The sequence below is a fragment of the Phocoena sinus genome, chromosome 5, assembly GCF_008692025.1.
Source record: "Phocoena sinus isolate mPhoSin1 chromosome 5, mPhoSin1.pri, whole genome shotgun sequence".
Taxonomy (NCBI): Eukaryota; Metazoa; Chordata; class Mammalia; order Artiodactyla; family Phocoenidae; genus Phocoena; species Phocoena sinus.
In genome coordinates this window covers 106,343,359-106,360,092 of record NC_045767.1, presented here as the reverse complement: position 1 = coordinate 106,360,092, position 16,734 = coordinate 106,343,359, and the positions used below count along the sequence as shown (strand labels likewise).

Genomic DNA, 16,734 nt, shown 5'->3' with positions numbered 1-16,734 from the left:
TTACAACTTGTTTATCCTTCCAAATTTCCCCTCTCTGCTACTTTTTGTCCTACACTCATTTTTTATTCAGTCTTTACTAATTTGTTTTATAAATAGCAGAATAATCAGCAGTAAAGTGACCAGAATACAGTATACTTTATTTCCATTTACTTTCATATAAATATTTTGGCAGTCAGCCAAGTTCACTGTGTCCTTTGGAAATCTAACCATACAGAAGACCAGGTGTGACAGAATATACACTACTTAATATATACAAACTTGAGTCCTGAGAGCAAAACATAAAGGTTAAAAGACAGGGTAACTTCTCATTAAGACTGAAACAAATTCTCCAAACTTAAATGAGAGAGTTCTAAAAACCTAGACTAAATTGTATCCCTCACTCATAGATAAATGAACCCAATCTCAAGGAGCTCACTTAGGAATGTTTTGTCCAATCATTCATGACCAATGGAGAGCAGGTGCTTGACATCACAATTGTTTTATATTTGAGCTTCATCTGCTGCTTTAGGTTCATGGCATGTACCACTCAGATGTGTTCCTAATAACTCTCTATCTGACAGCAGCGGGGTTATGGCAGGGGTCTGTGTGGTCAGCAGAGAAAGGGATGGAGAAAAACTGGGCGTCATGGCTTTCGGCAGAGAACTTTGATGATAGCGAATGGGGGAGTGTGGGTATTTCCGAAGTCCCTGCCCCAGGGTTATGGCTGGCATTCTTGGTGGAACTGCTTTAATCCCGGGCTGGGCTACTGCTGTTATCAAAGGTGGTGGAAAAACAAAAGATTTCTTCTCCTTTGGAATGCCAGGCATAAGTAAGTGCTCATCCTTTAGTTTTGCAATATCATTAAATACTGATGCAAGAGGTTGGAACTTGGGTTCCCAACTGAGGAGATAATCCCAGTGATAGTTGCCTCTTCCATCATGATCAGAGTTTCTCTGGGTTGAAAGAGCTGCACATCCTGCTTCCTGATCACCTGAAATAAAGACGGCCTCTTTTCTGACATCAGCCAGGATGCCCACTTTTCCTTCTCTCTTCTTTAGAGGCTGGAGTAAGATGTTATTTTGAACATAGGTAGTGCCACAGCCCTGTCCTTGATCTCCTTCCTCAAATGTATGGCTGGTTTCTGCTGTTTCAGCAGTGACCACCACATCAGTTTCCCCAGACAAACAAGAGAGCTGGTCTGATTCCCTTGGAATGCCGGAGTCTGGCACCCTGGACTCCCGATCACTCAGAGCTGAGTCAGAGTCCTTTCTGTAAGGGTGCTCATTTATCCTCTGGATTTCCTTATCTTCAGCAGTTTCTCCTTCCACAGAATAGTGACCACTGGAGTTTGAGTGCCTGTACGGATGTGCAATGTCCTTCTCCATAATTCTTGTTAAACTCAACCATTCAGGCATGGAGTCCACAGGCACTACCTCATTATCACTCTCATTAGTTTTTTGGAAGGATTTCAGCGTGCTGGCATCCCTGGTCGGTCTCACACTGATATCTAAAGATGATGATATTTTCTTTTCTTCAAAATTGTTTATTGCATCTTTTTGTTTATGTCTTAAAATAAGTACAATTAGAATGAAAACAAGTAACAAAAACACTAAAAAGGAGACAGTGAGACTGATCAAAAAGCTGTTAGCTGATTCTGTGGAGTGTTTTCCTTCCAAGGAAAAAGACACATTCACAAAAACAGTACAAGATGTAAACTTGGAGTCCGGTTTGGGGCTACGAGCAATTATTTTCATTTCGATGGTGTCTTCTTTGCTGACTTGACTTTTTATTAGGGGAAGGGCTCCACTTAAATAAATATTTCCATTAGTTTTATTTACTGAAAAGAAGGGAGATGGAGTTTCGAGGGAGTAAAGAATAACTCCATCAATACCAGCATCTGCATCGGATGCTTCCACTCTGCCAATCAACTGTCTTACATTACTCTTTTCTGGGAGGTTGAAAAAATATTGATCCTGAGTGAAAATGGGTTCAAACTCATCTATCCCTTCAATATCCACCCAAACCATTAAGGAGGCTGTTGAGTCACCCTTGTCTTTGGCCTGAACTGTGAGGCAGTATTTTTTGTCCTGTTCATAGTCAAGGACTTGCTGAGCACGAATATCCCCTGATAAGGGGTCAATGAGAAAGAGGTCATGATCATGCGGCATCTCATGAAGGAGAGAACAGGGTGAAACTATAGAATAGGTCAAGTCTCCATAAGGACCTGTGTCAAAATCCAAAGCATTTACAGAACATATGGTGGAGAAAACAGGAAGATTTTCAGGAACAGCACAGTTCAAGTTTGGGAACATAAACTGAGGTGCATGGTCATTATCATCCAGGACATTGACAAACACAACTGCAAAAGAAAAATGCTTCTTTTCTTCATCTGAAGCTTGGAGAGTTAAAGTAAATTTTATCGTTTCTTCATAATCCAAAGGTTTAATCAAATAAAGAACTCCAGTTTTTTCTTCTAAGTGAAAATGCCCCTTCTCATTTCCAGAGATTAGGTGGTAGACGATTTCTGCATGTGAAGCCACATCACAGTCACTTGCTGAGACCACAGTGATGGGGCTCCCTCGAGGGGTACCTTCCTTGATGTGGGCATGATATTCCAGACTGCTGAATGTAGGTGGGTTATCATCCACATCGAGTACTGCTATTGACACAGTGGCTGAGGAACTCAGTGGAGGGCAGCCATGGTCAGATGCCAGAAGGACAAGCTTATGACTGGCGGTTGCTTCTCTGTCCAGATTGTGAATCAACACCAGGTAACCAACTTGCTTGTAAGTATATTCTGAATGAATGAAACTAGTTTCCACATGGAAATTGTTCTGTGAATTACCACTGATGATGGAATATTCAACATGAGTGTTTTCATGGGTCCAGTCATGGTCAACAGTTGAAAAGGTGACAAGTGTGCTTCCAATTGGAGTGTCTTCACTCAAGCTAAGATTATAATATTCTATTGCAAACTCAGGGGCATAATTGTTCACATCTTGTATTTCTATCTCCACTAAGGTAACAGCCTTCAGGTCAGGAATTCCACCATCACTGGCTTCAACAAGAAATCGAATTGTTGATTTTCTATCCAGAAGTAAGACAGGATTGATAGTATATACTGTGCCTGAAAAACAAGACATAGTCTTTCAATGTTGTGAAGTAAAATTTTCATGATCATCTTAGTCAGCAAATATTTACTAATATGTAAAGATATCTGTTAGTTACAACCAAAGGTAACTCCAAATAGAAAATTTAGATGATTACATTTATACTTTTGTAACACTTAAGATTCAGAAATAATATTCATGGCATTCACACTATTAAATATGTGTGCTGCTTGAAGATGACTTTGCCACAAGTTTTTAAACATTTTATTTTTGTATAGTAAATTGTTCCATTATTACTTTTTAAAGAAAATGTATTCGTATTTGAATAACTTATACCCCATTCTACTATGCATAGACACATGTATAGAGACATTCTGGCATAAACATATTTATTCTGGAAATGCTGGATGGCACTCATGCTAGTCAAATGAAAGTAGTAAATATGATAATGCAGACTTACGACTATTGCTGAATTCTAGAGATGCTTTTCCTAAAGCTCTTGTTTAATTCAGCAAGTGGATTTTTCCCCTATTGATGAAATATGTGTAATACGTTTTATCATCTTAAATATAGAAATATTTAATTTTTATAAGTATGTATGTAACAATATTTTTCTAAGGAAAATGTGTCTTAAGTATGGCCACAAAGAAAGAATACAAAATGGTATCTTTTAAATGCCACATTTCAGTTTGGGTCCCACCATGAACTCAGTTGACCTGATAATATTCAAGATTTTAAAAACATTCTAATCAATGTAAAGTCTATTGATAATGTATATCAAGCAAAAGTGTTGCCAGGATCGAGTGCTCAGAGGGACGATGTCACACTGCAATTTGCTGTGGCAGAGAGAGCGAGACAGAGAGAGAGAGGAAAGCCAAATTCTTGACATGTTCGAGTCCACCCAGTAATCATTCATCTACAGGCTGTGTGGCGACATTACCTACTTCTCCCCGTTACCATACTCTGAGGGCCTCATACTGGTATTTTGTGACTAAATTCTCCCTTCAGGTAATCCTGAGGTTAACTTTTTAAAATTGAGAATATAATTGACATATAACATTATATTAGTTTCAGGTGTACAAAATAATGATTCGATATTTGTGTAACTGCAAAGTGATCAGCAGAGTAAACCTAATTAACATCGATCATCCAGAGTTTGACTTATAAGTCAGCTCTCACTTGTGAAACAACGCAGTGGTGGGTGGAAATGGGGAACACACAGTGTAATGTGTCCCAGCCCTGTTCTTTTCTAGCATGTGCTCTGCTAGGGACAGCACTTTGCTAATTATTTATCTTTATCAAATTTAGCTTTTAATGTTTACTTGCTGTTAAATTTTCTCTGTACAATGCTTTACTTTTCTAACCTGAAATCCTTGCCTGAATGCATTTCACAACCACAAATGTCTTGATCTCTGATAACAAAACGAGGAGCCTTGGGAGACATCAAAGAAACCAGAACATCCTCAATTGTTTTCACTTAGTAGAGATGCTCAAATAATTTTCCTTTTTGTTTTGTTTTGTTTTTTTTTTTTGGTCTTTGTTGAATATGTGATGCTGTTACTGAACTTCTTGTACTTGGCTTGGAAGAAAAGCTTCTAAACTCTGGTAACATGAAGTCTTCAGTTCTAAATGAACCTCTTTGACTTCATTTTGATTCTTGTTGAGGCCTGGGCTAATTACAACTGTGCTTGGTTGGCTGGATGAGCTGGTATTTACTATACTGAGGTCTCTGAACTTCTGTGCATTTGCCAGCATTTAATCAGTTCCTTTTGCTTTCCAGCCATTGAGATGTTGGAGAAGAGAAATAGCACCAGGATCTGCTACCACAGCATTTGACGTGAAGAGAAATAAGAAGGTGGTGTCTTTGATACTAGCGTGTGGGGATGGAGGTGGCACATTTGGAAAGGATTATTTCAGGCTTCCACCCTGTAACTCAAACCTATGAATGCTAAAGCCACTATAAATAACTCACCATTTGTAGGATCAATTGAAAATGCCTTAGAAGAAGAAAGGATCCTGTAAGAAATGTCCTCGTTGCTTTCCACATCTGTGGCCACCACGGTCAGCACTGCGTGCCCCACAGGCACCGATTCGGAAATGGTGACCTGAGGGGAAAAGAGGGAGATGGGCACTGTGCTTAAGGTTGTAGCTATTTTCATGAGCAGGGTCAGAACCTGAGGCCCTTTTATTCATTTTGCTTATAGAAAAGACAGAGAACCTGACTTTTTTAGGCAGATTAATTTATAGAGTGAACATATTAAGAAGATTGTATTAGTAGTTCCAGAATTCAGAAAAACAAAAACTTTTAAAATTTTTCATTCAGTTTTGATTTTTATTATGAAAAATTTTCCTTATAAAAATTATTTCTGTGTGGTAGAAGACAGCTAATGCATTTACTAATGTATTATTATACTGTACATTTTATAATTATGAGCATTGTATTATTTAACAAGCCTTCACAGAAGATCATTATTTAGCTTAGCTTCTCTCCTGTGTTTACAGGTAAACCTTGCATTTGTTAGTTTCTCTCCTGTGTTTACAGGTAAACCTTGCATTTGTTACATTCAAGAGTCCTGGGGCCCATATCCAAATACTTAAGTGAATGTTATCATTGTCCTTACTTCTATAAACATATACTATGGTCTAAAATCTACAGTTTACACTGTAGAGTTTTGTTCATGATTTGTTTCTGCAAAATGTTAATCAATATATTCAAAAATACATGCCTAGGAAAGAAAAGGTTTTCTCAAATTAACTGCAGATAATCCAAACTACCTTATTGTCTTATTTGTGGCTTTGCAAATATTAGGCAAGTCCCAATTATTATGAACAACTGGATCCCAATCCCTAAAAACTAGAAAAATGGTGACAGACTTTCATATGATGATTTGTGATACATACCTAAGAAATTGAATTGAATGTGATATTCAGTTCCATATGTACTTCTATCCTCCATAATATTAAATATAAAACTCTCAGCAACAACTTAGGCAGTAAAAGCAGTGAATACTGTCTGTTTGTCTAAATTAGTGTCAACATTATTCCCTATTCTTTCAAGTTTCAACATCTCTTAAGTTCTCTACCTGGTAAGAATCTTGAGAAAATACTGGTGGGTTATCATTGACGTCCAGCACATGGACGATGAGTGTCCCTTCCGTGTGGTGCACCAAATCTGAAATTTGGATATGCAGCTCATATTCAGTAGCTTCTTCAAAGTCCAGTGTTTTCACTAGCACCACTACCCCAGTGTTCCGATCAATAGCGAACTTAGTTCCAGGATTACTCTCTTTGACGAAACTGAAGATGAAAGCTGGATTCAAATCCACATCATGAACTGATATCTGAGTCACAATTACACCAGGCAAAGAATCTGAAATAGTCATGACCACTGTCAGTCTCCATTAAAAGTCATCCTTTGAAATATTTTTCTTTAACAGTTCAATCCAAGCATTTTGATTTTAAGTCCAACACGATTTGCTATTTATTGGCATGATTTCTCATACAAGGCTCGTTATGAACTGAACAAAAACTCTGAAGAATTTATGAGCCCAATAAAAGTGAAAATTTACCAGTGAGTATGGAATTGAGGAAGTAGAGTATATTCAATTTTTATATTACACTTTTCATCATATGTTTATAACACAAGTCCAGCACCAAGAAACATTCTAAGCCACTTATTTGTACTATACAGTTTCTATATCAAAACCATATATTAATGGGGATGTGGGTGGGAAGAAGGTTATTACTCAAAACATTAATACAAAACATAAATTTATGAAAAGTAGGCAAGATTTAAATGAAAATATTTGGATGCTAAAGTTAGAAATAGATACTTAGTTTCTTATATTCATTTTTATAAAATTATTTCTTTTGAGTGGCACACACTGCTTCCTTCTCTTAAAATCTGACTCTCAAAATTATAAAGACTATAGAAAGTGTACATCATACTAGTGATGAAAACAGATATCTAATATTATTCACCAAAAAAAATCACAAATAGATGACATGGTAAATGTCTCACATGTCATATATGTTCTCTAGCCTAAACTGCGAAGACAGGGACTTTGTTTTGGAGCTGACAGGTATGGTGCAGGTGGAAAGAAGATGCCAAGGCATTCCGAATAGTTCCACTGTGTGGGAGACTCATAATTTTCATGTTTCAAATTTGAACATTCTTGACATGCACCAACAACACTTGACCCCTTTCGGTATGTTTTGATTTATACAGCTTGTTCTTGTGATATATTTATCCTGGGCACATTGTTGCATTTTGATTCCAGTGCATGTACTCTTACCTTCAGTAAAAGCTGGGAAAAATATATCCAACTGGTGAGAGGCGAAACTAGACAATTTTTTATTGGCAGAGTATTTTAGATTTTTAAAAATATTTGTAGGTATCCTTATATATAAAAATTTCTGGAATATAGCCCTCTGCAAGCAGTAATGTTTATAAGTTGTTTGGAAAGTGAACATAACAAAATGTTAAGCACATTTTAGGAAGAATTTGGATATTAAGAGTAAAAGGAGAGAGGATAGTGAAGGGCCACTATTTGCAACTTCAACTATAAAAAGTTGGGTTGGTTTTACCAGTACAGCCATTGACCACAAACAACTTTGAGATCACAGACTATGGAGTCTTCATATAACCCAGAGACCCAAACAATTAAGGCTAATCAGAATATAACGTAAAACTTTGTATTTTCAACCTCTACCATTAATGTGGTAAAATTTTTCTGCAAATGTTAAAGTTTAGTTTACACTAGAGGAAATGATAACTCTGGGCAAGGAACATCCAACTCCCTTCACTTATTACTTGTCATTAGTGTACTGCAAGTAAAACTGAGCAGAACCTTATGGGGCTTTCCTGGGACAGATTCCCCACCATGTTCTCCCCCTTTCTTTTGTGTGTAGAAAAATTTTAGTCAAAGAATAGATTTAGGGAATTCCCTGGTGGTCCAGTGGTTAGGACTCCATTCTTTCACTGCTGAGGGCCTGGGTTCAATTCCTGGTAGGGAAATTAAGATCCCACAAGCCTCGTGGCATGACCAAAAAATGAAAAAAATAAAAGAATAAATTTAATCAGAGAAGTGAGGAAATACAGAAACAAAAGAAAAGTAGTCAAACAGGACAAAATTATAATAGTTTAGTCATTAAGCATGGTCAAGGACCTTTAGCTCCTCCTCAAGGGCTATAGATAATATTCTGGGCTATATTCTTTGAGCTGTTTTGTAGATACTGAAACCTCTACCAGATCAAGAAGTTAACTATATGATGGCCAGGCTGTAGCCATGACATAAGCTGCCACAGTTCTGAGAATCAGCCTTAAAGAAATGGGAACAAACCGACCCTGGAACTGAAGATTAACTGGGCTTAAAGCAATCAAGATGATGCTGATCAGACTACCACATGACAAATTTCAACTTGATCCTCAGAGTTGACTGTGCTTTTCTGCTCATAGCCCCCTCCCTCTGGCTATACACCCATGAAACTCCCCTTTAGAAGCTCTTGCCCCCTGATCAGCAGTGGGGAATTGGCCTTTGGACACAAGTATGTTTTCCCCTCCCAATTACTGGCCTCCTGAAAAAAATCAGCCTTTCCTTTCTACCAACACTTGCCTCTTGAGTTTGGCTTTCGAGAAGTGAACAGCCAGACCTGAGTTCAGCAACACAAAGACTAATAGAGTTATTAGTCTAAGAACATCACTGCCTCTCAGGGGAGCTTCATGGTGAGGAACGCAGTCAACAAAAGATGCACTTCATAGAGATTTCACTTTTAAGCAATGTCCATACACATAAAGAAGCTGTGTGGAATGGTGGTTTGACCTTGGGAAACCAGCCTCCTGCTGGTTTGAATGCAAATCCCAACTTTAATTTTTAACTTCTTTGACATTTGATATTTAACTTCTGACCCTCCATTTTCTATTCTGTAAAATGAAGATAAAAACTATTTATGTTATGTGGTTGTTGAGGATTAGTACTTATATTTCACATAGCACCCAGGTGAAAAATGGTAGATGATATTATACAAGTTTGATATTTCAAATCACCACACTTACTTTCTGCAACTTCCACTGCTTCAGAGGGGAGAAAAGCCGGGGCATTGTCATTTGTATCAGTCACTTGTATCTTGATCACAGTTGTACCAGAAAGCCTGGGTATACCTTTATCTGTGGCTTGTACAATCAAGCTGGTTTGCAAAAGAATCAAGGAATGTTATCCATCATTCAGAGAATAAGAAAACAACATAAATATGAAATATCCAGTTGAAAACTTAAAAATGAGCTGAATAGCTACTTCTATGTCTCCCCTGACTTTTCTAAATGGCATCATTTAAAATTTATTTCATAAGAATGGTAGCCTGAAATGTATTTGTTTTTGACACATTTAGGGAATCAAATCCAAAGACTAGGGGTTGTGAAGTATTTAAAACAGATGAACTCTCTCTAGGAGACCGACTATAAAATTCAGTCCTTTCTACTAAGAACAACCTAAAAAGTACAAACACCATCACCTGTTTTTTAGATAAGGAGATTGCCTCCAGCCTGGACACATGGCCTGGGTACTGTTACATATTTCCATGTTACTGCACTAACAAAAGATAGAGCCACTAAAAGATTGCTTTGTATTATTTTTTTTTCAGATCTAAATTGCAAATCAGTCAAAATTGTAGAATTAAGAAAGAGAACTGCCATGAATAATACATGTGCAAAAGAGGCACTATTGACTAGGACTATAAAGAAGAGGTAAAAGTCCATGATTTGAAAGAATTTACACACAGTGATTCAATCTCTCTCAGATGATGGTACAACTCGCTACTCCAGCAACCAACTTAGAAACCTGATTAGTGTCTTCAACTTCTCCCTTTCTGTCACTAGTTATAAGTCTTATAGATTTTACCATCTGAATATGACTTGGATCAGTGTCCCCATCCATTTCACTCCTACCTTCAGAGCCTCAGATGGGCTGATCCACCATCTTGCTTTGCAGAAACTGAAAGGTTTCCCGGGACATGGGACTTTCAGTTTTTTTTTAAAACAGGACAGTCCTAGGCAAACTAGGACAAGTTGGTTATTGTAGCCTCATCCCCTCATCATCTTTACCTGGCATTCTGTGTATTCATTATACCTTTTCTCAACTGGAGTACTTGTTACTCATCAATCTGCCTACTGCAAGTCTCACCTGCTCCTCTTCATCCTCCACATTGCAACTCCTCAATTGCTCTATCAAAAATCCTGGTTTGAAAACCTGACTCCCTTATTTAAAACTTTTCCTTAGCTTTCCATGTCTACAAGAAGTAATACAGCCTTGTGTACATACACGACCTTCGATGACACAGCTTCTGCCTGGAATTCTGGTCCCTACACCATCTCTGTCTTTCAAAGCTCACATCTCTGTAAGATTTCACTGGCCTTTCATCTGATTTAGATGCCTCTTTCTCTACCCCATAGCACCCTGTACATTCTTCTACCATAGCAATCATCACCTTTTCTTCTTAATGATTTGTCTGCCTCTCCTATAAGTTCCTTAAGGGTAGATGTCTTGCCTTATTTGATTTTCTACAATATATTTTGAGCACTGGTTTCTCAAGATTAGCTCAAGATTATAAATGTATCAGATGACAGAGCCAGGATTCAAGCCCAGGTCTTGGTTGACTGGAAAGCTTGTGCTCTACTATATGATACTTTTCAATATGCCTCTTACTGTGTATATATCACACCCTAATGCATAATCATTAGCTTTTCACTCCCCTCTAAACACTATGAGTTCCAGGAGGGTAGCTGAGTAATAAAGTAAGCTGTCAATTGGAAGATGATCTTCATTTCAGAAGTGGAATTAGTCTTAGCCAGTTGGTGATACTATCTTTTAAGAAACGGAGACTTGGAAGTTGATACACTTCTACTTTATTTTCCATTATTAGCTTACCTGATAAGTGTTCTTTATCTTCCAACCTTAAATGTTTAAAATGATGTAAAATAACTATCAACTTTTTGTTGGTTTAAATTCCACTTAGTAGCAAATGATCACTACTTATCTATTGCTCATGAAGAACACAGGCTGCTTTCTACACTATTGAAGTTGGGACATCAGTAGAACAACTATTTACATTTCACATTTCTAGAGCATAGGAATAATTCCATGTAGAAAGTTAATTTTGTTAGCATGAATGTAAGTCAGGTACACATGGAAAAATTTTACTAAAAATAATCAACTCATCATGTTCTCTGCCCCTGCTGCCTGCCCCTCCCCAATGTCATACTAAAGTCTCAGCCAAGACATCAAAGTATGGCTCTGTTGATTCTTCCACTATAGCCATAACCACTCTTCTTTTCACAGTATTATAACTTCAGGGGTTCCATGTAATGCCTATGTCAGGTTAAAAAAGCAAGATTCTTTGATATAGAGAGAAATATGATTCTGTTTCAAAACAAAAGGACAATTCAATGGTTTGAAGAACAAATGAAAAATTATGAAGGTAGATCCACTGAAATTCTACACATAACTTCTAAGGGACCTCAAGTTTTCTGTGATGGCTCCCTGGCAGGTTTTGTAAAACTCTTAGCTGGTTCAACTGGTTCCATGTTCCAGAACTGCTGCCCTGATTAGTGTATCAACAGAGACAATAAATGAAGCTGACCAGATAAAGACAGTCCCATTCTAGTTCAGAGCATAGTTCTCCTACTCTACCACTGATGGAAAGCTATTTCTTACTATGTTAAAGTTTAAATGAGACTTTGACCAGGCAGAATCTTTTCTGATTGCCTTAATATTTAAGATGGTGGTAGAGGACTTTTTCAAAACTCTCTCTCAACAATATATTAAAAGTATACCCAGAATTAAGTGTTCCTACTGAAATTCCAAGAGAAATAAAAATATCAGCCAAAATCATAACATCTCTGAAAGGAAGAGCTATGACTTCTGGTTATATATACACACGTTTTATTTCCTCTTCCTCTAGACATTCTGCTGTAATGATGGCAAAAGAATTTAAAATAAGGTATATGTTGATAAGGTTAAAAAAGAAAATGTGAGAAGATATTAGTGAGTGGAGTGGGGGAGAAATTTAAACAAATTTCTGGAAAATGCAAGCAGATTGAGAAGTGGTTACAGATAAGTGGGCCAGAGAAAACCATAGATTAAAATGCATTCTGCATTTGTAAAGAGATAAGGATGAGTGAGAAACAGATTTGCCCTCATATAACCAAGGAGAAGCTCAAAACATGGCAAAGGGCAGGGTGAGATATTGAGCTAAAAATAGCTTAAAGATTCTTTTAAACTCAAAATCCAGAACAATCAAGTCCCCTTGCCCATTGCTTTTCACTCCCAGGCAACACAATGTCTGATGTTCATACTAAGAGTAAGTAATATTGAGGGACTGTCCCTGAAGAAATGAAATCCCCTCCCAAGGGGAAAAAAACTCTCTCTATATACCGTTATTTGTATGTTATCCTGCAAAGTAGTCAGGTTCTTCTCTGGTTCATCTGAAAGCCAAGTGTGCTGGTCAATGAGATCCACCCAGAGAAACTGACTTTACTATTGCCTCACATAGGACCAAGGATTGTTAGTTACTTACAGAAAGTCTCCCACATGAAAAAGAGAGTGTAAAATAGACAAAGGGAAGAAATAAACCCAAAGGATGCAGAGATCTTGACAGAGAAAAAGACAATGTTAAAACAATTCTAATTAATGTCCTTGGAGACAATAAAAAAGATAATGCATAAAACAAGAACAAGATGCTATAGAAAAGCTCAAAGATCAAGGAAGAGCTTTTGGAAATAAAAAATACAAAATATTCAAAAATTTTCAAACCAAAAAGTGAAAAAGAGAGTTTAGAAGGCTATAATTAAGAAAATCTCCCAGAAAAATAAAACAACAACAACAAAAAAAACCCACACACAACAATAAATGGAAAGTAGGGAATAAAACATCACTGACAAAGGATCAATCCTGGCAGTCTAACTCTTGACTGAATAGGATCCAGGAAAAAGAGGCAAGACAAAGTAAACAAATAAAACAAAACAATAAACAAAAGGGAGATAATTATCAGTGAAATAATACAAAAAATAGAAAAATTTATCCTCATTAAAAGAGCACACCAAGTACTCAGCACAAGGAAAGACCCACACCAAAGTACATAATGACAAAATGTCCAAACATTGTAGATAAAGAAAATAACCTGAGAATTTCCACAGAGGATGGAAAAAACAAATCATATACCAAACACAGAATTAGAATGGCATCAGATTTCTCAAGAGCAAAACTGAGTTTTAAAATATAACAGAAAAATGCCTTTAAAAATCTAAAAGAAATGTTCAACTTCTATATTATCCATTGCATAAATCACATGTGAGAGTAGAATAAAGGCATTTTCAGATGTGCAAGAACTCAGAGAATTTACTTCCTTGGCACCTTTTCCTACAAAACTACTGGAAGAGCAAAGTAAGAGAAAGACACGGGATCTGAAAATCATAGGCCCAATGTTGGAGAACAGTAAAACAAAGTCACAAGTCATGGGGTCCAGCTTTGCAGTGGACTTAGGGAGCCACACTGTCCAGCTAGATCAGGAGGGCAGAAAGCAGTAGGACCGAGGTCTCCAAGGAACAGAGAACTTCACAGAATATTTGATATGAGAGGCATATCAGTGGAGAAAGATGAGTGGGCATGTCTGACAGAGCTAATGGAATATTTATAAGGAATTAAGTACATGGATATAGTACATCAGGTGAGCAAAACCCAAAGATAATCATTAATGCTAGGGATAAGGGGGAGGGTAAGGAAGGAAATATAATTATGCAGTATGACCTGGCTCTGAAGTAAACACCTGTATACTCATTTTATGTAAACACTGACTATTGATTAAATGAATAGTGCTATGAATACAAAGACAGAATTGGATGTAAGAAGGTAAAAATATTAAGCCTGAGAGACCTCCAAGATGGTGGAGGAGTAAGATGTGGAGATCACCTTCCTCCCCAGAAATACATTAGAAATACATCTACATGCAGAACAACTCCTACAGAACACCTACTGAATGCTGGCAGAAGACCTCAGACCTCCCAAAAGTCAAGAAACTCCCCACGTACGTGGGGAGGGCAAAAGAAAAAAGAAAAAACAGAGACAAAAGAATAAGGAGGGGACCTGCACCTCTGGGAGGGAGCTGTGAAGGAGGAAATGTTTCCACACACTAGGAAGCCCCTTCACTGGTGGAGATGGCGGGGTGGTGGCGGGGAAGCTTCGGAGCCACAGAGGAGAGCGCAGCAAAAGGGGTACGGAGGGCAAAGCAGAGAGATTCCCGCACAGAGGATGGGTGCCAACCAGCACTCACCAGCCTGAGAGGATTGTCTGCTCACCCGCTGGTGTGGGTGTGGGCTGGGAACTGAGGCTCAGGCTTCGGAGCTCAGACCCCATGGAGAGGACTGGGGTTGGCTGAATGAACACAGCCTGAATGGAGCTAGTGTGCCACAGTTCACAAGGAGGGAGTCCAGTTAAAAGTTTGGAAGTGCCTAAGAGTCAAGAGACCATTGTTTCAAGGTGTGCCAGGAGACGGGATTCCTACCCTGTCTGCCCACAGAAGGCAGAGCACTGCCTAAATGAACTCCAGAGGCGGGCACAAGCCGTGGCTATCAGCACAGACACCAGAATCAGGCTTGAAACACTAAGGCTGCTGCTGCTGCAGCCAACCAAAAATCCTGTGTGCAAGCACAGGTTGCTATCCACACCTCCCCTCCTGGTAACCTGTGCAGCCCACCAGTGCCAGGGTCCCGTAATCTAGGGACAATTTCCCTGGGAGAACACACAGCATGTCTCAGGCTGTTGCAAAATCATGCTGGCCTCTGCCGACCCAGGCTCACCCTGCATTCCATACCCCTCCCTCCTGCCAGCCTGAGTAGCCAGAGCCCGCTAATCAGTCTCTCCTTTAACCCCATCCTTTCTGGGCTAAGAACAGATGCCAGAGGGCGACCTACATGCAGAGGCAGAGCCAAATCCAAAGCTGAACCCCAGTAGCTGTGCGAACAAGGAAGAGAAAGGGAAATTTCTCCCAGCAGTCTCAGGAGCAGCAGATTAAATCTCCACAATCAACTTGATGTACCCTGTATCTGTGGAATACCTGAATACACAATGAATTGTCCCAAAATTGAAGTGGTGGACTTTGGGAGCAATTGTAGACTTGGGGTTTGCTATATGCAATTGACTAGTTTCTGATTTTTATGCTTATCTTATATAATTTTTAGCACTTGTTATCATTGGTGGATTTATTTATTGGTTTGGGTGCTCTCTTCTTTTTTATTAGTTTTTATTTTAATAACATATTCTTTTATTTTTTGTTTTAATAACTTTATTTCATTTTATTTTATTACTTTTTTCCCTCCCTCTTCTTCGAACTGTGTGACTGACTGGGTCTTCATGCTCTGGCCAGGAGTCAGACTTGAGCCTTGGAGGTGGGAGAGCTGAGTTCAGGACATTGGGCCACCAAAGACCTCACAGCCCCACATAATATCAATTGGCGAGCAAGCTCTGGTGCTGGACATACCATGCCAAACAACTAGTAAGACAGGAACACAGCCACACCCATTAGCAGAGAGGCTGCCTAAAATCATAATAAGGTCACAGACACCCCAAAACACACCACCAGCCATGGTCCTGCCCAACAGAAAGACAAGATCCAGACTCATCCACCAGAACATAGACACGAGTCGCCTCCACCAGGAAGCCTACACAACTCACTGAACCAACCTTACGGACTGGGGGCAGACACCAAAAACAGCGTGAACTATGAACCTGCAGCCTGCAAAAAGGAGACCACAAACACAGTAAGTTAAGCAAAATGAAAAGACAGAAATACACAGCAGATGCAGGAGCAAAGTAAAAACTCACCAGACCAAACAAATGAAGAAGAAATAGGCAGTCTACCTGAAAAAGAATTCATAGAAATGAAAGTAAAGGTGATCCAAAATCTTGGAAATAGAATGGAGAAACTACAAGAAATGTTTAACACGGACATAGAACTAAAGAGCAAACAATGATGAATAACACAATAAATGAAATTTAAAATTCTCTAGAAGGACTCAATAGCAGAATAACTGAGGCAGAAGAATGGATAAGTGACCTGGAAGATAAAATAGTGGAAATAACTACCACAGAGCAGAATAAAGAAAAAAGAATAGAGGACACCCTCAGAGACCTCTGGGACAACTTAAACACACCAACATTCGAATTATAGGGGAGCCAGAAGAAGAAGAGAAAAAGAAAGGGACTGAGAAAATATTTGAAGAGATTATAGTTGAAAACTTCCCTAATATGAGAAAGGAAATAGTCAATCAAGTCCAGGAAGCACAGGGAATCCCATACAGGATAAATCCAAGGAGAAACATGCCAAGACACATATTAAACTATCAAAAATTAAATACGAAGAAAAAAAATATTAAAAGCAGCAAGGGAAAAGCAACAAATAACATACAAGAGAATCCCCATAAGGTTAACAGCTGATCTTTCAACAGAAACTCTGGGAGCCAGAAGGGAGTGGCAGGACATATTTAAAGTGATGAACGGGAAAAATCTACAGCCAAGATTATTCTACCCAGAAAGGACTTCATTCAGATTCAATAGAGAAATTAAAACCTTTACAGAGAAGCAGAAGTGAAGAGAAA

At 38.4% G+C, this 16,734-nt stretch overlaps 1 protein-coding gene across 1 annotated transcript in view; it reads right to left on the bottom strand.

Moving 5' to 3' along the window:
• Positions 1–238: 238 nt before the first annotated feature.
• DCHS2 (dachsous cadherin-related 2) overlaps positions 239–16,734 on the bottom strand; it is a 295,264-nt gene continuing 278,768 nt past the window's right edge. Inside the window, exons 17-20 of the mRNA XM_032633646.1 lie at positions 9,145–9,275; positions 6,173–6,459; positions 5,062–5,194; positions 239–3,106 (exon numbers count right to left, since the gene is read on the bottom strand). Of these exons, the coding sequence (XP_032489537.1) occupies positions 480–3,106; positions 5,062–5,194; positions 6,173–6,459; positions 9,145–9,275 (3,178 nt within the window). The 3' untranslated portion in view covers positions 239–479. The remainder of the gene's footprint in view (positions 3,107–5,061; positions 5,195–6,172; positions 6,460–9,144; positions 9,276–16,734) is intronic.